Genomic DNA, 22192 nt, shown 5'->3' on the forward strand with positions numbered 1-22192 from the left:
GTAAGCCCCTGTCTGTTTCCACCCTCTCCTCCGCCGCCGTGACTTCCTCTGTGGCTGTCTGACCGGTGTTTTCAGGGAACACGATTGCTGACCTCTTTGACACCACTGGATGGAGCTCTGCTCAGCGGACCGTTGGCTTCCGCAATCGGGTGTGTGTTGGGGGGTCCCTTCTGCATAGGCGGTATGTCTTTCGGGCCAGTACGCCTTGCACCCTCTGTACGACCAAAGCCTCCCTCTGTGCCTCCGGCCTTCCTCGCTCCGTCGCTGTGTTTCCATCCCCACACCTGCACACTCGTGTCTGTCCTGAACTCTGTCCGTCAATCCCATCGCCCCCCTCGCTCCCCAGCTCTTCTTCTCCCCCTGGGCTATGGTGCTCTCCTCCCAGGCTCCCTGGCTTCCCCCTCTCTCTGTCACCACCGCAGCCTCCCCCATCTGCAAGGCTGTGCTGTTTCGAGGGCACTTCTGCCTCTGGACCCTCAGGACCCTCCTCTAGGTCAGTTTGGATTGCACCAGTCACACCAACGCCGGGACCTTTTCAGGGACAGTCTCAGATAATTTGCCTGCTCGCCACAGGCGGCCATGCCTTTTGCTCACTGCAGGCGTCCCTCTCTGCACTGAGAGCTAACGTGGGCAACGGAGACACTTGGGCTCACCATGCAGCCTGCCCTTCATCTCAAGGAAGCTCCTCCTGCTTCTTTCGGCTCCAAAACCCCCAGGACACACCCACCCATCCTTGGTATGTGAGGCCCTCCCATGAGGCAAGGGCAAGGCTGGCAGCCTTGCCATGCCCCGCGGGGACTTCCTCACACCTCCGGTGGCCGGCGTCCTATGTGGCCCATGATCCCCCCCTGGCGTGCACCTGCATGAGGGGTGGTTCGGACACGAAGGACGTGCTGAGAAAGGACACATGTGCTGTCAATGCGCACCTGGTGGGTGCGCCATGCCCTCCCCGGCTGGTACTCCACTCAGCGACGGACCCAGACAAAGGGAGCACTCGGAGCAAAGTTGCAAGGAAGACCCCGAGTGCCCTTGGATGAAGGTCTGGCGGCGACGGATGAGAACGCAAAGAGGAAAAGAGACACAGACGGGAAAGGGAAAGAGGTCGGGCAGAGGAAAGTCCAGCGGGAAAGGGTTTTCGAAGCGGCAGGCTCCCAGAAAGATGCAGTTGGTCCTCGGACTTAAAGTCTGGCCCGTTAGCATGCCTCCCAGTGCCAGTGGGGGATCTGGCTGGGGCTGGCTTAGAAGCTCTGTGTGCACCCTGGTGGCCAGGGACTGTGGCTCTTGGGGCCAGGGTCCTCCTGGCCCTCTTGAACCCAGCGTCCTGGGATCGAGTCCCACATCGGGCTCCTTGCTCAGCAGGGAGCCTGCTTCTCCCTCTGCCTCTGCCTGCCTCTCTGTCTGCCTGTGCTCTCCCCCCCCCCCCTCTCTGATAAATAAATAAAATCTTAAAAAAAAAATTAAGGGCCAGGACATTGTGTGCAGATTCCTTCTCAGAAGGAAAGCTGGGTGGAACGGGGTGGTGCTGGGGTGTGGAGGGGGGTGGTCCCTGCACGCAGCAGCTTGGTGGTAGGCTCCTGGCTCCCTCCACCGCTGGATTGTTCCAGGGCAAAAGCCCGACAACAGTGACGCGGCACCGTTGGAGCACCAGCCGATGCCCCCAGGGCTTTCCCCGGGTTCCGCTAAGAAGCAGCGTGGGAGGCTTTCGGGCTGCGGGGAGACACTGGATTCAGCCGCTGGATTTCAAATGCTAGCGAGAGGCGAGGGGTCCCAGAGGGACGGATGTGAAAGGGAAGAGCGGGACTGTGACACGAGGGCACCGGCGGGAAGGCCTACGAGGTGTCTGTGTAGAAACGTTAGGGGTTGGGAGGCACGGAGGGCACCGCGGGGGAGCGTCGCGGGCGGCCTTCCTGGCTAGCTCTGGCGCCTGCAAGGGCCCATGAGGGTGGTGGCCACGCCCACGGCCCTATCCCGGGCGAGACCCCGGAGCACCCCCATCCTCTTGGGGCTCCGAGTCTCTATCGCTCCCAGGACGCATGTGTGACTCCTCCCGGCACGCCGCGCCGCGCGCCGCTTGGTGGCGTCAGCCACCGCCCCGGGTCCCTGTGCGCATGCGTGCCCAGGCCCGCGCACTCAGACAGGCGGCTGCTGCCCACCGCCGACGCCGGGCGCGGACCTGAGCCTGCGGTTCCCGCCTCTATCGCCTGCCCTCCGCAGCTGCCTGGTTGAGGGGCAGGGCCACATGGAGAGGGAGTCTGGGTCCGGGGAAGGCGGAGCTGCCCCAGAATCCGGGACCACCTTGGTCCCACACGGGGGCGGTGAGGAGGCGGCTGCCCTCAGGGAGACCGGCTCCTGCGGGCACGCGGGGGCGCTTCTGGCCCTGGAGGCTGCCGGTTTGGTGGCAGCGGCTGTGCGGGAAGCTGAGGCCCCGCGTAGCCAAGAGGAGGCCGGCGCTGGGCAGGTGTTGGTGCTTGTGGTGCTGGATATCGTGGGGGAGGTGGAGGTGGTGGCAGTGGAAGACGAGGAGGTGCTGGCCGTGGAAGACGAGGAGGGGGTGGAGGTGGAATGCGAGGAGGTGGAGCTGGAATGCGAGGAGGTGCGGGCGGTGGAAGACGTGGAGGTGCTGGCAGTTGAAGACGAGCAGGTGCTGGCCGTGGAAGACGAGGAGGTGCTGGATGTGGAATGCGAGGAGCTGGTGGTGTTGGAAGACGAGGAGGTGCTGGCGGTGGAAGACGAGGAGGTGGTGGCGGCGGAAGACGAGGAGGTGCTGGCGGCGGAAGACGAGGAGGTGGTGGCGGTGGAAGACGAGGAGGTGGCGCAAGCAGAGCGGGTCGAGAAGCCGAAGGAGCTGTCGCAGGCAGAGCCGGTGCCGCGGCCCGACACAGCCGGGGCCGCCCTTGCCGCGCTGCAGGTGGTTCAGGAAGCGCTCTGCTCTGTGGATGTCCAAGCCACCAGGGCCTACCTGCGGCTCAAGCGCAGGATGAATCAGAAGCGGAGTGGTCACCTGGCTCGAAGGAGGGCCATCATCCAGGGCATCCCTGGCTTCTGGGCACGCGCCGTATCCTTCCTTCATCGCGCTCGCTCGGTTTGGCCCCTGGGGAGGACAGTGGGAGCAGGGCAGCAGGGAGCAGAGCCTGAGCCTGAGCCAGGGGCTAGAGAAGTGCGAAGCTGGGCCGGGCTCCCCCAACCATGGCACCCACCCCTCCAGCAATGGGCACCTGCCAGCAGTAGGCTGCTGGGCCAGCAGGGAGCGCAAAGCCCTGAGCCCTGGGTCTACCCTTCTACTGCACTGCCTAGGGGGCCGGGGTCCAGCAGTGGCTGGTCCGGGAGGAGGTGGGTGCGGGTGTGCGCGTTGGCGGGAAAGCCAGAGCCTGAGACCTGTGGAGTCCTCTGTGAGTGGAAGCTCCGCGCCAGTGCTTTGGGGCTGCAGCACCCCCACACGCCTCTGCGGTCCCGGAACCCGTGTCAACACTCTGGACCCCTAGTGAAGCCCAGCCCACTTGGCTCAGAGCACATGTTGGAAGGAAAGGATTTGGGGTAAATGGGGCAGATGGAGAGGCTGCCCGCCTCATTCCGTGTCCTTCAAACCGTGTATCGTTGCCGAGTTCCCGGAGACCTCCGGTTCTGTGGTGCGCTTGCACTCATTGAGAGTCAGTCAGCAGGCTGCCTGATTTCAGCGGGCCCCGGGACCCTGGACACGGTGCCCCGGGTGCTACCAACTCTGTCTCCACAGGCCCTCCTGAAGCCGGCCGAGGCCCCTGGCCCAGGTGTTCCCAGACACGTTTCCTCCCTCCCTGCCTCTCCCTCTCCATGTCCCCCACCCGCGCTCGCTCGCTGGCTCGCTCTCTCTCTGTCTCTCTCTCTCAACCCTCCCAGCCCTCCGTCTATGTCTGTCGTCAGGGTTTGGGTGTCTCTGTCTCTCTGTCTCCTTCCTCCCGCCGTACCCCTTTCCTCCCTTTGTGGCTGACTCTGCCAGGCCCTTGCTCGAGACCCTGGGTGTGCAGCCATGCTGCAAGCGAGCGGAGCAGCCCCCTTGTGGGCACAGAAGGTCCCTCAAGGGCCCAGGGCCTCGGGTGAGCACACAAGCAAACGGGGCCGTGAGGGGGACCGAGACCATCCAAACATCCAGAGTGGTGACTGACTGCCTCCTGGCCCAGCCGAGCACGGGCACAGGCCAGAGAGGACGTAGGCAGGGAGAGCAGACGGGCTCTTGACCTTGCCCTCCTGGGCCCCGGGAGCCTCAGCCCTGTTGATCCTCCAAGCCCTGCGATGCCCCAGGGCAGAGCATGGGTGACGAAAGGGCAAGCGCTGGGGAGGTTGGGACGGGGAAGTGCCTGCTGTTTCTGCACAGGCCGCCTTCCGTCCCTGGCTCTCAGTCGGGAAGGGCCGGGGCGTTCCTGGTTCTCTTCCCGGCGCCCTTGACGTCGAGGCTCCTTGACCCAAGGCAGATCCTGAATCACCCCCAGTTATCAGCTGTGATAGGTGACCAGGACACAGACATGCTCAGCTACATGACCAATTTAGAGGTTAGCCCTGGAGCCTGAGGCCAGCGGTGGTGCCTTGGGAGTGGGGGTGGAGCTGGAGTGGGTGCGTTTGAGTTGCTGAGAGTTGCGGTCAGTCAGTCACGCAGAACACCTAGGGTCAACGACCCCTCCCCCTCCCCCTTCTCTTGCTTTCCTGCGGCAGGTGGAGGAACTGGGTCGTCCCAAGTACCGCTGCAGGTTGATGTTTTACTTTGGGAGCAACCCCTACTTCCAGAACGACGTGATCGTTAAGGAGTATCACCTTAGCATCGGCGGTAAGTGTGGGCTTGAGGTGCAGAGGAGCTGGCGGAGGGCTTCCCGGCATGAGGGCCCGGGGGTGGAAAGGGAAGAGTGTGGGGTCCTCGGGCAGTGCAGGGATTTGGCACAGGAAGGGGGACAGGTCGTCGGTTGAGAGCGAGAGCTGGCGTGGGTCCTAGGCCTCGGAGAGCCTCCCTTAAGTTTCCTCGTCCCGCAGGATATCGGGAGACTCGTTGCACTCCAGTCCAGTGGTTCTGGGATTATGAACGTGGTGCTGCCAGCCGCAGGCGAGACCCCAGCGGCCTGAACTTCTTCAACTGGTTGTGTGACCCCAGCTGCCCAGGGTCCAACAGGATCGCCGGGGTGAGGCCCCTGCGCCTTCGTCAGCAGCGCAGATGCTGGAGTCCCGACTGCTGGGCAACGGGGTCGGGGGCCCCGTGCTCAGCTCACCTTTTGTCCCCTACCAGATCATCATCGAGGACCTGTGGCCCAATCCGTTGCAGTACTACCCGAGGCTGGAAGGCGGCACCTGGGAATGAGCTGAGAGGACGACCTGTCGGTGAGGAGCCAGGAGGGCTGGGTCCAGAGCCCTGTGGGCAGGGGTGCCAGGGGACAGTCAATTTAGTGGCGGGGAAACTGAGGCTCAGAGGAGCTTGGACCCATGGAGCAGGGGGCAGGGTGGGAAGTGAGCCTGCGGGAACTCAGAGCGCACACACAGGGCCGAGGATGGGTCTAGTCCGGCAGGTTCATGCCTGCCATACTGTCCTTCGGAAAACCCCTGGCCAATCCAGACAAGCAAGGCTCCCCCAGCCCATTTTCCTGAAGTGTCTCCCATGGCTGTCGGCCTCTCTCTCGGTCCTCCTGCCGCTCGTTCGGTTGGCGATGGCCTGCCTGTCTTTGGGAGTCGGGCTCCTTGTCCCAGCCCACTCTTGGACCACGACTCCCTGACGGCCGTCCACATGCCTGAGCACCGCGTGTCCTCCCACATCGTTCACATGTCCTTGGGAATGGTCCCAGGCCATCCCAAGCAGGGTCACGGTGCCCTGGCTGTGGAGGAACTGGGATCCCACGAGTACAAGGCATGCTCACAACATCACGTTCACTATCCCTGGCATCATACATTTTCACAAATAGCTAAGACTTTTGTGTGTATTTTCATGTTTCTCTGTGTGTGTGTGTGTGTGTCTGTGTGTCTGTGTGTGTGTGTCAAGGCATGGCAGCCGTGTGGAAGTGGACATCACAGAGCATCCGCGTTGCACCACCAAGAAGAATCTGATGAGGCCTCCACCGTTGAGAGACCTGCATGGGCTCTTCTCCGTGGTGCTCAGCCTGCACGGGACAGCAAAAGGGACAAGGAGCAGCAGGGGCAGCGCTAGAGAGGATCCTGCCCCTAGCTGCAGGGTCAGGGAGAAGGGCCATAAACAAGTTACAAAGCACCTTGTGTCCATGTGTGGTTTTATATTGGGGGCACAGGAAATGGCAAGGAGGCAAGAAGCCTGGTGGGACCCTCCAACCCCCATCCTGTTGGATTCCATGGGTGGGGTGATGGAGAGCAAGGGGCCAGGGCACAGCCGTTCTTGGCCTGCGGACAGAACCCCACCCTTCCAAGCAGGATCTGGCAGAGGAAGGGAAGAGGCGGGGCTCTCTTGGGAAGTCTTGTTCTGTAGAGCGGGGCACACAGGAGGGGTAAGGTGCTCCCGAGTGGGGCCCTGGGGTCCCCTGGGCTCCTCGTACCACCGTATTCACATGGCTCGGAGAGCTTTTTCTGTTGCCCTTCAACCTGGAACTGTGCCCTGCATTGCTGAGTTGCAATGCCATGCATCTTCTTGGTCAGCACCAGCGCAAAACCAAGGGTCGTGGGAGGAGCAAAGATGAGGCGGTCGCTCACGGTCCCTCCCTGTGGCAACAGATCCTCCTGCAGTGCAGGGGACAGTTCCACGGATGTGTGAGGGAACGCAGGTGTGCTCCATGGGATGGCGGACATCCTGAGTGTTTATGTGTGAGGGAGCCGCTGAGGGCAGGTCCGCGCCTGCACACGGACGTGTGTGTGTGTGTGTGTGTGTGTGAGTGTGTGTGTGAAGGGGCAATGGGGAATGGCCCTATGCCCTCGACCATGTGTATGCATTGTGTGCCTCCCCTCAGTAAACAATCTGTAGTGCATGTGTGTGTGTCTGTGTCTCTCTGGGGCCTCCTTTGTACAAGGGCTGGACAGCTATGCTGTGTGTTTTGGGTGTATGTTTCCATGCGCAGTTCTGTGTCCAGTGTTTGGGCTGAGGGTACATGAGTCCGTGACAGAGATAGGATGTGTGCTGGGAATGAGTGTGGGTTTGCATGGGCTTTTGTGTGCGTGCGTGCACGTGTGGGTGTGCTTGAGCGGTTGAGTGTGCATTTCTATGTCAGGGAGGTCGTGTGTTTTCCTCGCATGTGTCTGCATCCTCAGGGAGTGTGCGTTGGAGTATGTGTTTTAGACAGGTGAGAATGTCTGTGTGTCCAATTCTGTGGATGTTTATGGATTGCAGGGCACCAGGGGCAGACTTCTTTTTTGAGCAGGGTCAACTGTGTACGCCTATGCCGGAGACCTTGGATGTGTTGTCGTGTGTGCGTGTGCTTGCAAGCATAGCTGTGTGTGGGGGAGGGCAGGGATGCATGCCTGCGTGTGCTCCGTGTGTGTGTTTTGTGTATGAGCGTAGAGCTCGTTGTGATTGTATAATTGTGTCAGTGTGTGTGTGTGTGTGTGTGTGTGTGTATGAGAGATTGAGAGAGTGGCTACGTGTGTGTTCTTTACGACACAGATGATGGGTTTTGTTTACATGCTTCTGTACCCTTAGGGCTATGAGCGTTTGTGCATGCGCCGATGTGTCACGTTATTATGCCTGTGGGCTCGAGGCCATAGAGGTGGTGGGGAATGCATGTTAGTGTTTTTGGGCACACACGTGTATGATTTTTATGGTGAGGCCAAATGCGTATGCCTGTGCCAGAGACCTTGTGGCAACTGGGTGTGTCCCGAGTGTTTTTGCAAGCGCCTATGTGTCTCCATGCAAGGGATGGTGTGCAGGCCTCAGATCCATATGCACCAGTGTGTATGTAGTGTGTACAGTGGGTTCGCAAACCGCTCGCCTGTCTGCGTGTGTGTGTGTGTGTGTGTGTGTGTGTGCAGGCTTGTATACACGTGCGTTCTTTGAGGATGCAGAACAAGGGATTTGCTTACATTCTGCCCTTTCCTCAAGGGTAAGTTTGTGTGAGTGTGCATGCTCCGATGTGCTGGGGTCAGTTGTGTATGCCTGTCTGCCAGAGGCTTTGGATGTGGTCTCTTGTGTGTGTGTGACTACGAGTGTCCCAGGTCACACCTGGGAACGTCCTTTTGAGTTGGGAACAAATGTCTATGCCTGTGCCAGAGACGTTCTGTGAGAGCTCTATGGTGTGTGTGTGTGTGTGTGTGTGTGTGTGCTTACGAGCACCTCTGTGCCTGCATGCATGTCTGGTGTACGTGCCAGAGTTGCAGAGATACATGTGTGTATTTAGTGTGTTCGGTGTTTTTGCGTGAGCACGTGTGTATGTGTGTGTCTGTGTGTTTGAAAGGAGCCCGATGGGGTGTGTTTGTATTTTCACTCCGTGTGTGTGTGTGTGTGTGTGTGTGTGCGCGCGCGTATGTGTGCAGCCGTGTGTGTGTCTGTGTGTACATGTGCCATCTCCTTTCTTTTGTTTCAGGGGCCAGGTGTGGGAATGCAGAGCCCCCTTCTGACTGCCTGAGTGCCCGTGTGTTCGTGTGTGTGTGTCTGCATATCTGTCCCACCCAGGGAGGTTCACGCTGCTGAGATGCATATGAGGAAGCATCGCCCTTGACCAGAAGCCGTGAAAACTTCCCACGGAGCCTGGTGCCGGGGTGAAAGACAAGGTCGACTGAGGCCTCCGAGGAAAACCACTGAAATGTAGAAGACCGATGTCACCCGTGTTCCTGTATGTTCCTGTGTGGAGGCTCACGAATGAGCTCCTTCTCAGAAAGGAGCAGGTGGTGTGCCTGAGCTCCTGGTGTAAGGTTGGTGATTACGATGCTGCCTTGGAATCCCCATTGCGAGGAAGGGATGGGCCCTCATGCTTGCCCAGAGGTCTAGGACACATAAGCTCTGGGACGGCATCCCAGCGGGGGGAGGTCCTTCCCGTGCCGATGGTGGTGCTGGGCAGCGGGAGTTGATGAACAAAAGGCCAGCTATCAGGTCTCATGTCTTCCCTGGGGTAAAGACAGAGTGCAAGGCTAGGGAAGGATGAGCCAGCGCCAAACATGGCCAGTGTCTGGGTTTGGGGGATGGCGATGCCAGTCCTCCAGAGGGCTCCCTGGGGATGTCCTCAAGCACATCCACTGCACACAGCAGGGCTGGGCCTGTAGTTCATTGTCCCTTGGACCCCAGTGCCCGTGCTCGCTACCAGTCTGGCAAGGGGCCTGCCTCTTGCTGACGTGGTCATCCTCTCCGGCACAGAAACAATGCTGTGGAGGGAGTGGAGGCCAGGCCTGTGCCGTCACGTCTCTGATGTCGCATCCCTGCCTGGCCCATATCAGCGTAGCTGGGGCTGCATAATGACCTTTGGCCCTGGTGAGTCTCTGCTTTGCCACAGATGCGGGGCCGTTGGCCCGACTTGGATTTGTATGAATTTCTATCGCGGAGACAATCTGCCTGGGCCCTGGGCCCCGTGTTCTTCAACGTGGAGTGAGATGAGGCCGGGGCTGTCTCAGTAGTCTTCGAGGAGTCCTTGGCTGCCTGCGCCGTAAGCCATGTGTTGACGCATCCTTGGGAACAGAGGAACAGCCCCGCTCTTACAGCCGGCCAGCGAGGGGGAGGGATCTCCGGGGCCACGCCTAGGTCTTCAGGTCACTCATCACTCTCACTCGTCCCACTTTCAAATGCTCTGTGGCTACGGGACGAAAAGGTCAGTCTCTCGCACGGAGCGTAGGCAAGGGAAGCTTTTTAAAAGCTGCCCGTTGTGCTGTCGTCTACATGTCCTAGATGGCTGTGAAGACTCCTTACTGACCGGGGCCGCCTCGCGCCCACGATTGCTAGACCCGGTTCCTGTGTAAGCCCCTGTCTGTTTCCACCCTCTCCTCCGCCGCCGTGACTTCCTCTGTGGCTGTCTGACCGGTGTTTTCAGGGAACACGATTGCTGACCTCTTTGACACCACTGGATGGAGCTCTGCTCAGCGGACCGTTGGCTTCCGCAATCGGGTGTGTGTTGGGGGGTCCCTTCTGCATAGGCGGTATGTCTTTCGGGCCAGTACGCCTTGCACCCTCTGTACGACCAAAGCCTCCCTCTGTGCCTCCGGCCTTCCTCGCTCCGTCGCTGTGTTTCCATCCCCACACCTGCACACTCGTGTCTGTCCTGAACTCTGTCCGTCAATCCCATCGCCCCCCTCGCTCCCCAGCTCTTCTTCTCCCCCTGGGCTATGGTGCTCTCCTCCCAGGCTCCCTGGCTTCCCCCTCTCTCTGTCACCACCGCAGCCTCCCCCATCTGCAAGGCTGTGCTGTTTTGAGGGCACTTCTGCCTCTGGACCCTCAGGACCCTCCTCTAGGTCAGTTTGGATTGCACCAGTCACACCAACGCCGGGACCTTTTCAGGGACAGTCTCAGATAATTTGCCTGCTCGCCACAGGCGGCCATGCCTTTTGCTCACTGCAGGCGTCCCTCTCTGCACTGAGAGCTAACGTGGGCAACGGAGACACTTGGGCCCACCAAGCAGCCTGCCCTTCATCTCAAGGAAGCTCCTCCTGCTTCTTTCGGCACCAAAACACCCAGGACACACCCACCCATCCTTGGTATGTGAGGCCCTCCCATGAGACAAGGGCAAGGCTGGCAGCCTTGCCATGCCCCGCGGGGACTTCCTCACACCTCCGGTGGCCGGCGTCCTATGTGGCCCATGATCCCCCCCTGGCGTGCACCTGCATGAGGGGTGGTTCGGACACGAAGGACGTGCTGAGAAAGGACACATGTGCTGTCAATGCGCACCTGGTGGGTGCGCCATGCCCTCCCCGGCTGGTACTCCACTCAGCGACGGACCCAGACAAAGGGAGCACTCGGAGCAAAGTTGCAAGGAAGACCCCGAGTGCCCTTGGATGAAGGTCTGGCGGCGACGGAAGAGAACGCAAAGAGGCAAAGAGACACAGACGGGAAAGGGAAAGAGGTCGGGCAGAGGAAAGTCCAGCGGGAAAGGGTTTTCGAAGCGGCAGGCTCCCAGAAAGATGCAGTTGGTCCTCGGACTTAAAGTCTGGCCCGTTAGCATGCCTCCCAGTGCCAGTGGGGGATCTGGCTGGGGCCGGCTTAGAAGCTCTGTGTGCACCCTGGTGGCCAGGGACTGTGGCTCTTGGGGCCAGGGTCCTCCTGGCCCTCTTGATCCCAGCGTCCTGGGATCGAGTCCCACATCGGGCTCCTTGCTCAGCAGGGAGCCTGCTTCTCCCTCTGCCTCTGCCTGCCTCTCTGCCTGCCTGTGCTCTCTCCCCCCCTCTCTCTCTGATAAATAAATAAAATCTTAAAAAAAAAATTAAGGGCCAGGACATTGTGTGCAGATTCCTTCTCTGAAGGAAAGCTGGGTGGAACGGGGTGGTGCTGGGGTGTGGAGGGGGGTGGTCCCTGCACGCAGCAGCTTGGTGGTAGGCTCCTGGCTCCCTCCACCGCTGGATTGTTCCAGGGCAAAAGCCCGACAACAGTGACGCGGCACCGTTGGAGCACCAGCCGATGCCCCCAGGGCTTTCCCCGGGTTCCGCTAAGAAGCAGCGTGGGAGGCTTTCGGGCTGCGGGGAGACACTGGATTCAGCCGCTGGATTTCAAATGCTAGCGAGAGGCGAGGGGTCCCAGAGGGACGGATGTGAAAGGGAAGAGCGGGACTGTGACACGAGGGCACCGGCGGGAAGGCCTACGAGGTGTCTGTGTAGAAACGTTAGGGGTTGGGAGGCACGGAGGGCACCGCGGGGGAGCGTCGCGGGCGGCCTTCCTGGCTAGCTCTGGCGCCTGCAAGGGCCCATGAGGGTGGTGGCCACGCCCACGGCCCTATCCCGGGCGAGACCCCGGAGCACCCCCATCCTCTTGGGGCTCCGAGTCTCTATCGCTCCCAGGACGCATGTGTGACTCCTCCCGGCACGCCGCGCCGCGCGCCGCTTGGTGGCGTCAGCCACCGCCCCGGGTCCCTGTGCGCATGCGTGCCCAGGCCCGCGCACTCAGACAGGCGGCTGCTGCCCACCGCCGACGCCGGGCGCGGACCTGAGCCTGCGGTTCCCGCCTCTATCGCCTGCCCTCCGCAGCTGCCTGGTTGAGGGGCAGGGCCACATGGAGAGGGAGTCTGGGTCCGGGGAAGGCGGAGCTGCCCCAGAATCCGGGACCACCTTGGTCCCACACGGGGGCGGTGAGGAGGCGGCTGCCCTCAGGGAGACCGGCTCCTGCGGGCACGCGGGGGCGCTTCTGGCCCTGGAGGCTGCCGGTTTGGTGGCAGCGGCTGTGCGGGAAGCTGAGGCCCCGCGTGGCCCAGAGGAGGCCGGCGCTGGGCAGGTGTTGGTGCTTGTGGTGCTGGATATCGTGGGGGAGGTGGAGGTGGTGGCAGTGGAAGACGAGGAGGTGCTGGCCGTGGAAGACGAGGAGGGGGTGGAGGTGGAATGCGAGGAGGTGGAGGTGGAATGCGAGGAGGTGCGGGCGGTGGAAGACGTGGAGGTGCTGGCAGTTGAAGACGAGCAGGTGCTGGCCGTGGAAGACGAGGAGGTGCTGGATGTGGAATGCGAGGAGCTGGTGGTGTTGGAAGACGAGGAGGTGCTGGCGGTGGAAGACGAGGAGGTGGTGGCGGCGGAAGACGAGGAGGTGCTGGCGGCGGAAGACGAGGAGGTGGTGGCGGTGGAAGACGAGGAGGTGGCGCAAGCAGAGCGGGTCGAGAAGCCGAAGGAGCTGTCGCAGGCAGAGCCGGTGCCGCGGCCCGACACAGCCGGGGCCGCCCTTGCCGCGCTGCAGGTGGTTCAGGAAGCGCTCTGCTCTGTGGATGTCCAAGCCACCAGGGCCTACCTGCGGCTCAAGCGCAGGATGAATCAGAAGCGGAGTGGTCACCTGGCTCGAAGGAGGGCCATCATCCAGGGCATCCCTGGCTTCTGGGCACGCGCCGTATCCTTCCTTCATCGCGCTCGCTCGGTTTGGCCCCTGGGGAGGACAGTGGGAGCAGGGCAGCAGGGAGCAGAGCCTGAGCCTGAGCCAGGGGCTAGAGAAGTGCGAAGCTGGGCCGGGCTCCCCCAACCATGGCACCCACCCCTCCAGCAATGGGCACCTGCCAGCAGTAGGCTGCTGGGCCAGCAGGGAGCGCAAAGCCCTGAGCCCTGGGTCTACCCTTCTACTGCACTGCCTAGGGGGCCGAGGTCCAGCAGTGGCTGGTCCGGGAGGAGGTGGGTGCGGGTGTGCGCGTTGGCGGGAAAGCCAGAGCCTGAGACCTGTGGAGTCCTCTGTGAGTGGAAGCTCCGCGCCAGTGCTTTGGGGCTGCAGCACCCCCACACGCCTCTGCGGTCCCGGAACCCGTGTCAACACTCTGGACCCCTAGTGAAGCCCAGCCCACTTGGCTCAGAGCACATGTTGGAAGGAAAGGATTTGGGGTAAATGGGGCAGATGGAGAGGCTGCCCGCCTCATTCCGTGTCCTTCAAACCGTGTATCGTTGCCGAGTTCCCGGAGACCTCCGGTTCTGTGGTGCGCTTGCACTCATTGAGAGTCAGTCAGCAGGCTGCCTGATTTCAGCGGGCCCCGGGACCCTGGACACGGTGCCCCGGGTGCTACCAACTCTGTCTCCACAGGCCCTCCTGAAGCCGGCCGAGGCCCCTGGCCCAGGTGTTCCCAGACACGTTTCCTCCCTCCCTGCCTCTCCCTCTCCATGTCCCCCACCCGCGCTCGCTCACTCGCTCGCTCTCTCTCTGTCTCTCTCTCTCAACCCTCCCAGCCCTCCGTCTATGTCTGTCGTCAGGGTTTGGGTGTCTCTGTCTCTCTGTCTCCTTCCTCCCGCCGTACCCCTTTCCTCCCTTTGTGGCTGACTCTGCCAGGCCCTTGCTCGAGACCCTGGGTGTGCAGCCATGCTGCAAGCGAGCGGAGCAGCCCCCTTGTGGGCACAGAAGGTCCCTCAAGGGCCCAGGGCCTCGGGTGAGCACACAAGCAAACGGGGCCGTGAGGGGGACCGAGACCATCCAAACATCCAGAGTGGTGACTGACTGCCTCCTGGCCCAGCCGAGCACGGGCACAGGCCAGAGAGGACGTAGGCAGGGAGAGCGGACGGGCTCTTGACCTTGCCCTCCTGGGCCCCGGGAGCCTCAGCCCTGTTGATCCTCCAAGCCCTGCGATGCCCCAGGGCAGAGCATGGGTGACGAAAGGGCAAGCGCTGGGGAGGTTGGGACGGGGAAGTGCCTGCTGTTTCTGCACAGGCCGCCTTCCGTCCCTGGCTCTCAGTCGGGAAGGGCCGGGGCGTTCCTGGTTCTCTTCCCGGCGCCCTTGACGTCGAGGCTCCTTGACCCAAGGCAGATCCTGAATCACCCCCAGTTATCAGCTGTGATAGGTGACCAGGACACAGACATGCTCAGCTACATGACCAATTTAGAGGTTAGCCCTGGAGCCTGAGGCCAGCGGTGGTGCCTTGGGAGTGGGGGTGGAGCTGGAGTGGGTGCGTTTGAGTTGCTGAGAGTTGCGGTCAGTCAGTCACGCAGAACACCTAGGGTCAACGACCCCTCCCCCTCCCCCTTCTCTTGCTTTCCTGCGGCAGGTGGAGGAACTGGGTCGTCCCAAGTACCGCTGCAGGTTGATGTTTTACTTTGGGAGCAACCCCTACTTCCAGAACGACGTGATCGTTAAGGAGTATCACCTTAGCATCGGCGGTAAGTGTGGGCTTGAGGTGCAGAGGAGCTGGCGGAGGGCTTCCCGGCATGAGGGCCCGGGGGTGGAAAGGGAAGAGTGTGGGGTCCTCGGGCAGTGCAGGGATTTGGCACAGGAAGGGGGACAGGTCGTCGGTTGAGAGCGAGAGCTGGCGTGGGTCCTAGGCCTCGGAGAGCCTCCCTTAAGTTTCCTCGTCCCGCAGGATATCGGGAGACTCGTTGCACTCCAGTCCAGTGGTTCTGGGATTATGAACGTGGTGCTGCCAGCCGCAGGCGAGACCCCAGCGGCCTGAACTTCTTCAACTGGTTGTGTGACCCCAGCTGCCCAGGGTCCAACAGGATCGCCGGGGTGAGGCCCCTGCGCCTTCGTCAGCAGCGCAGATGCTGGAGTCCCGACTGCTGGGCAACGGGGTCGGGGGCCCCGTGCTCAGCTCACCTTTTGTCCCCTACCAGATCATCATCGAGGACCTGTGGCCCAATCCGTTGCAGTACTACCCGAGGCTGGAAGGCGGCGCCTGGGAATGAGCTGAGAGGACGACCTGTCGGTGAGGAGCCAGGAGGGCTGGGTCCAGAGCCCTGTGGGCAGGGGTGCCAGGGGACAGTCAATTTAGTGGCGGGGAAACTGAGGCTCAGAGGAGCTTGGACCCATGGAGCAGGGGGCAGGGTGGGAAGTGAGCCTGCGGGAACTCAGAGCGCACACACAGGGCCGAGGATGGGTCTAGTCCGGCAGGTTCATGCCTGCCATGCTGTCCTTCGGAAAACCCCTGGCCAATCCGGACAAGCAAGGCTCCCCCAGCCCATTTTCCTGAAGTGTCTCCCATGGCTGTCGGCCTCTCTCTCGGTCCTCCTGCCGCTCGTTCGGTTGGCGATGGCCTGCCTGTCTTTGGGAGTCGGGCTCCTTGTCCCAGCCCACTCTTGGACCACGACTCCCTGACGGCCGTCCACATGCCTGAGCACCGCGTGTCCTCCCACATCGTTCACATGTCCTTGGGAATGGTCCCAGGCCATCCCAAGCAGGGTCACGGTGCCCTGGCTGTGGAGGAACTGGGATCCCACGAGTACAAGGCATGCTCACAACATCACGTTCACTATCCCTGGCATCATACATTTTCACAAATAGCTAAGACTTTTGTGTGTATTTTCATGTTTCTCTGTGTGTGTGTGTGTGTGTCTGTGTGTCTGTGTGTGTGTGTCAAGGCATGGCAGCCGTGTGGAAGTGGACATCACAGAGCATCCGCGTTGCACCACCAAGAAGAATCTGATGAGGCCTCCACCGTTGAGAGACCTGCATGGGCTCTTCTCCGTGGTGCTCAGCCTGCACGGGACAGCAAAAGGGACAAGGAGCAGCAGGGGCAGCGCTAGAGAGGATCCTGCCCCTAGCTGCAGGGTCAGGGAGAAGGGCCATAAACAAGTTACAAAGCACCTTGTGTCCATGTGTGGTTTTATATTGGGGGCACAGGAAATGGCAAGGAGGCAAGAAGCCTGGTGGGACCCTCCAACCCCCATCCTGTTGGATTCCATGGGTGGGGTGATGGAGAGCAAGGGGCCAGGGCACAGCCGTTCTTGGCCTGCGGACAGAACCCCACCCTTCCAAGCAGGATCTGGCAGAGGAAGGGAAGAGGCGGGGCTCTCTTGGGAAGTCTTGTTCTGTAGAGCGGGGCACACAGGAGGGGTAAGGTGCTCCCGAGTGGGGCCCTGGGGTCCCCTGGGCTCCTCGTACCACCGTATTCACATGGCTCGGAGAGCTTTTTCTGTTGCCCTTCAACCTGGAACTGTGCCCTGCATTGCTGAGTAGCAATGCCATGCATCTTCTTGGTCAGCACCAGCGCAAAACCAAGGGTCGTGGGAGGAGCAAAGATGAGGCGGTCGCTCACGGTCCCTCCCTGTGGCAACAGATCCTCCTGCAGTGCAGGGGACAGTTCCACGGATGTGTGAGAGAACGCAGGTGTGCTCCATGGGATGGCGGACATCCTGAGTGTTTATGTGTGAGGGAGCCGCTGAGGGCAGGTCCGCGCCTGCACACGGACGTGTGTGTGTGTGTGTGTGTGTGTGTGTGAGTGTGTGTGTGAAGGGGCAATGGGGAATGGCCCTATGCCCTCGACCATGTGTATGCATTGTGTACCTCCCCTCAGTAAACAATCTGTAGTGCATGTGTGTGTGTCTGTGTCTCTCTGGGGCCTCCTTTGTACAAGGGCTGGACAGCTATGCTGTGTGTTTTGGGTGTATGTTTCCATGCGCAGTTCTGTGTCCAGTGTTTGGGCTGAGGGTACATGAGTCCGTGACAGAGATAGGATGTGTGCTGGGAATGAGTGTGGGTTTGCATGGGCTTTTGTGTGCGTGCGTGCACGTGTGGGTGTGCTTGAGCGGTTGAGTGTGCATTTCTATGTCAGAGAGGTCGTGTGTTTTCCTCGCATGTGTCTGCATCCTCAGGGAGTGTGCGTTGGAGTATGTGTTTTAGACAGGTGAGAATGTCTGTGTGTCCACTTCTGTGGATGTTTATGGATTGCAGGGCACCAGGGGCAGACTTCTTTTTTGAGCAGGGTCAACTGTGTACGCCTATGCCGGAGACCTTGGATGTGTTGTCGTGTGTGCGTGTGCTTGCAAGCATACCTGTGTGTGGGGGAGGGCAGGGATGCATGCCTGCGTGTGCTCCGTGTGTGTGTTTTGTGTATGAGCGTAGAGCTCGTTGTGATTGTATAATTGTGTCAGTGTGTGTGTGTGTGTGTGTGTGTGTGTGTGTATGAGAGATTGAGAGAGTGGCTACGTGTGTGTTCTTTATGACACAGATGATGGGTTTTGTTTACATGCTTCTGTACCCTTAGGGCTATGAGCGTTTGTGCATGCGCCGATGTGTCACGTTATTATGCCTGTGGGCTCGAGGCCATAGAGGTGGTGGGGAATGCATGTTAGTGTTTTTGGGCACACACGTGTATGATTTTTATGGTGAGGCCAAATGCGTATGCCTGTGCCAGAGACCTTGTGGCAACTGGGTGTGTCCCGAGTGTTTTTGCAAGCGCCTATGTGTCTCCATGCAAGGGATGGTGTGCAGGCCTCAGATCCATATGCACGAGTGTGTATGTAGTGTGTACAGTGGGTTCGCAAACCGCTCGCCTGTCTGCGTGTGTGTGTGTGTGTGTGTGTGTGTGTGTGCAGGCTTGTATACACGTGCGTTCTTTGAGGATGCAGAACAAGGGATTTGCTTACATTCTGCCCTTTCCTCAAGGGTAAGTTTGTGTGAGTGTGCATGCTCCGATGTGCTGGGGTCAGTTGTGTATGCCTGTCTGCCAGAGGCTTTGGATGTGGTCTCTTGTGTGTGTGTGACTACGAGTGTCCCAGGTCACACCTGGGAACGTCCTTTTGAGTTGGGAACAAATGTCTATGCCTGTGCCAGAGACGTTCTGTGAGAGCTCTATGGTGTGTGTGTGTGTGTGTGTGTGTGCTTACGAGCACCTCTGTGCCTGCATGCATGTCTGGTGTACGTGCCAGAGTTGCAGAGATACATGTGTGTATTTAGTGTGTTCGGTGTTTTTGCGTGAGCACGTGTGTATGTGTGTGTCTGTGTGTTTGAAAGGAGCCCGATGGGGTGTGTTTGTATTTTCACTCCGTGTGTGTGTGTGTGTGTGTGCGCGCGTATGTGTGCAGCCGTGTGTGTGTCTGTGTGTACATGTGCCATCTCCTTTCTTTTGTTTCAGGGGCCAGGTGTGGGAATGCAGAGCCCCCTTCTGAGTGCCTGAGTGCCCGTGTGTCCGTGTGTGTGTGTCTGCATATCTGTCCCACCCAGGGAGGTTCACGCTGCTGAGATGCATATGAGGAAGCATCGCCCTTGACCAGAAGCCGTGAAAACTTCCCACGGAGCCTGGTGCCGGGGTGAAAGACAAGGTCGACTGAGGCCCCCGAGGAAAACCACTGAAATGTAGAAGACCGATGTCACCCGTGTTCCTGTATGTTCCTGTGTGGAGGCTCACGAATGAGCTCCTTCTCAGAAAGGAGCAGGTGGTGTGCCTGAGCTCCTGGTGTAAGGTTGGTGATTACGATGCTGCCTTGGAATCCCCATTGCGAGGAAGGGATGGGCCCTCATGCTTGCCCAGAGGTCTAGGACACATAAGCTCTGGGACGGCATCCCAGCGGGGGGAGGTCCTTCCCGTGCCGATGGTGGTGCTGGGCAGCGGGAGTTGATGAACAAAAGGCCAGCTATCAGGTCTCATGTCTTCCCTGGGGTAAAGACAGAGTGCAAGGCTAGGGAAGGATGAGCCAGCGCCAAACATGGCCAGTGTCTGGGTTTGGGGGATGGCGATGCCAGTCCTCCAGAGGGCTCCCTGGGGATGTCCTCAAGCACATCCACTGCACACAGCAGGGCTGGGCCTGTAGTTCATTGTCCCTTGGACCCCAGTGCCCGTGCTCGCTACCAGTCTGGCAAGGGGCCTGCCTCTTGCTGACGTGGTCATCCTCTCCGGCACAGAAACAATGCTGTGGAGGGAGTGGAGGCCAGGCCTGTGCCGTCACGTCTCTGATGTCGCATCCCTGCCTGGCCCATATCAGCGTAGCTGGGGCTGCATAATGACCTTTGGCCCTGGTGAGTCTCTGCTTTGCCACAGATGCGGGGCCGTTGGCCCGACTTGGATTTGTATGAATTTCTATCGCGGAGACAATCTGCCTGGGCCCTGGGCCCCGTGTTCTTCAACGTGGAGTGAGATGAGGCCGGGGCTGTCTCAGTAGTCTTCGAGGAGTCCTTGGCTGCCTGCGCCGTAAGCCATGTGTTGACGCATCCTTGGGAACAGAGGAACAGCCCCGCTCTTACAGCCGGCCAGCGAGGGGGAGGGATCTCTGGGGCCACGCCTAGGTCTTCAGGTCACTCATCACTCTCACTCGTCCCACTTTCAAATGCTCTGTGGCTACGGGACGAAAAGGTCAGTCTCTCGCACGGAGCGTAGGCAGGGGAAGCTTTTTAAAAGCTGCCCGTTGTGCCGTCGTCTACATGTCCTAGATGGCTGTGAAGACTCCTTACTGACCGGGGCCGCCTCGCGCCCACGATTGCTAGACCCGGTTCCTGTGTAAGCCCCTGTCTGTTTCCACCCTCTCCTCCGCCGCCGTGACTTCCTCTGTGGCTGTCTGACCGGTGTTTTCAGGGAACACGATTGCTGACCTCTTTGACACCACTGGATGGAGCTCTGCTCAGCGGACCGTTGGCTTCCGCAATCGGGTGTGTGTTGTGGGGTCCCTTCTGCATAGGCGGTATGTCTTTCGGGCCAGTACGCCTTGCACCCTCTGTACGACCAAAGCCTCCCTCTGTGCCTCCGGCCTTCCTCGCTCCGTCGCTGTGTTTCCATCCCCACACCTGCACACTCGTGTCTGTCCTGAACTCTGTCCGTCAATCCCATCGCCCCCCTCGCTCCCCAGCTCTTCTTCTCCCCCTGGGCTATGGTGCTCTCCTCCCAGGCTCCCTGGCTTCCCCCTCTCTCTGTCACCACCGCAGCCTCCCCCATCTGCAAGGCTGTGCTGTTTCGAGGGCACTTCTGCCTCTGGACCCTCAGGACCCTCCTCTAGGTCAGTTTGGATTGCACCAGTCACACCACGCCGGGACCTTTTCAGGGACAGTCTCAGATAATTTGCCTGCTCGCCACAGGCGGCCATGCCTTTTGCTCACTGCAGGCGTCCCTCTCTGCACTGACAGCTAACGTGGGCAACGGAGACACTTGGGCCCACCAAGCAGCCTGCCCTTCATCTCAAGGAAGCTCCTCCTGCTTCTTTCGGCTCCAAAACCCCCAGGACACACCCACCCATCCTTGGTATGTGAGGCCCTCCCATGAGGCAAGGGCCAGGCTGGCAGCCTTGCCATGCCCCGCGGGGACTTCCTCACACCTCCCAGGCCGGCGTCCTATGTGGCCCATGATCCCCCCCTGGCGTGCACCTGCATGAGGGGTGGTTCGGACACGAAGGACGTGCTGAGAAAGGACACATGTGCTGTCAATGCGCCCCTGGTGGGTGCGCCATGCCCTCCCCGGCTGGTACTCCACTCAGCGACGGACCCAGACAAAGGGAGCACTCGGAGCAAAGTTGCAAGGAAGACCCCGAGTGCCCTTGGATGAAGGTCTGGCGGCGACGGAAGAGAACGCAAAGAGGAAAAGAGACACAGACGGGAAAGGGAAAGAGGTCGGGCAGAGGAAAGTCCAGCGGGAAAGGGTTTTCGAAGCGGCAGGCTCCCAGAAAGATGCAGTTGGTCCTCGGACTTAAAGTCTGGCCCGTTAGCATGCCTCCCAGTGCCAGTGGGGGATCTGGCTGGGGCCGGCTTAGAAGCTCTGTGTGCACCCTGGTGGCCAGGGACTGTGGCTCTTGGGGCCAGGGTCCTCCTGGCCCTCTTGATCCCAGCGTCCTGGGATCGAGTCCCACATCGGGCTCCTTGCTCAGCAGGGAGCCTGCTTCTCCCTCTGCCTCTGCCTGCCTCTCTGCCTGCCTGTGCTCTCTCCCCCCCTCTCTCTCTGATAAATAAATAAAATCTTAAAAAAAAAATTAAGGGCCAGGACATTGTGTGCAGATTCCTTCTCTGAAGGAAAGCTGGGTGGAACGGGGTGGTGCTGGGGTGTGGAGGGGGGTGGTCCCTGCACGCAGCAGCTTGGTGGTAGGCTCCTGGCTCCCTCCACCGCTGGATTGTTCCAGGGCAAAAGCCCGACAACAGTGACGCGGCACCGTTGGAGCACCAGCCGATGCCCCCAGGGCTTTCCCCGGGTTCCGCTAAGAAGCAGCGTGGGAGGCTTTCGGGCTGCGGGGAGACACTGGATTCAGCCGCTGGATTTCAAATGCTAGCGAGAGGCGAGGGGTCCCAGAGGGACGGATGTGAAAGGGACGAGCGGGACTGTGACACGAGGGCACCGCGGGAAGGCCTACGAGGTGTCTGTGTAGAAACGTTAGGGGTTGGGAGGCACGGAGGGCACCGCTGGGGAGCGTCGCGGGCGGCCTTCCTGGCTAGCTCTGGCGCCTGCAAGGGCCCAGGAGGGTGGTGGCCACGCCCACGGCCCTATCCTGGGCGAGACCCCGGAGCACCCCCATCCTCTTGGGGCTCCGAGTCTCTATCGCTCCCAGGACGCATGTGTGACTCCTCCCGGCACGCCGCACCGCGCGCCGCTTGGTGGCGTCAGCCACCGCCCCGGGTCCCTGTGCGCATGCGTGCCCCAGGCCCGCGCACTCAGACAGGCGGCTGCTGCCCTCCGCCGACGCTGGGCGCGGACCTGAGCCTGCGGTTACCGCCTCTATCGCCTGCCCTCCGCAGCTGCCTGGTTGAGGGGCAGGGCCACATGGAGAGGGAGTCTGGGTCCGGGGAAGGCGGAGCTGCCCCAGAATCCGGGACCACCTTGGTCCCACACGGGGGCGGTGAGGAGGCGGCTGCCCTCAGGGACACCGGCTCCTGCGGGCACGCGGGGGCGCTTCTGGCCCTGGAGGCTGCCGGTTTGGTGGCAGCGGCTGTGCGGGAAGCTGAGGCCCCGCGTGGCCCAGAGGAGGCCGGCGCTGGGCAGGTGTTGGTGCTTGTGGTGCTGGATATCGTGGGGGAGGTGGAGGTGG

At 60.7% G+C, this 22192-nt stretch overlaps 2 protein-coding genes across 2 annotated transcripts; both read left to right on the top strand.

Moving 5' to 3' along the window:
* Positions 1-2977: 2977 nt before the first annotated feature.
* LOC131822498 (testis-specific Y-encoded protein 3-like) lies at positions 2978-4785 on the top strand (the record flags this gene model as incomplete). The annotated part of the gene is made up of 3 exons (XM_059158811.1): positions 2978-3055; positions 4446-4523; positions 4684-4785. Coding segments are annotated over exons 1-3 (258 nt in total), but the record flags the coding sequence as incomplete, so codon positions are not given.
* Positions 4786-12823: 8038 nt separating this feature from the next.
* LOC131822461 (testis-specific Y-encoded protein 3-like) lies at positions 12824-14631 on the top strand (the record flags this gene model as incomplete). Its single annotated transcript, XM_059158779.1, has 3 exons — positions 12824-12901; positions 14292-14369; positions 14530-14631. Coding segments are annotated over exons 1-3 (258 nt in total), but the record flags the coding sequence as incomplete, so codon positions are not given.
* Between the last annotated feature and the right edge of the window lie 7561 nt (positions 14632-22192).

Source organism: Mustela lutreola, chromosome Y, assembly GCF_030435805.1.
Source record: "Mustela lutreola isolate mMusLut2 chromosome Y, mMusLut2.pri, whole genome shotgun sequence".
NCBI classification, from domain to species: Eukaryota; Metazoa; Chordata; class Mammalia; order Carnivora; family Mustelidae; genus Mustela; species Mustela lutreola.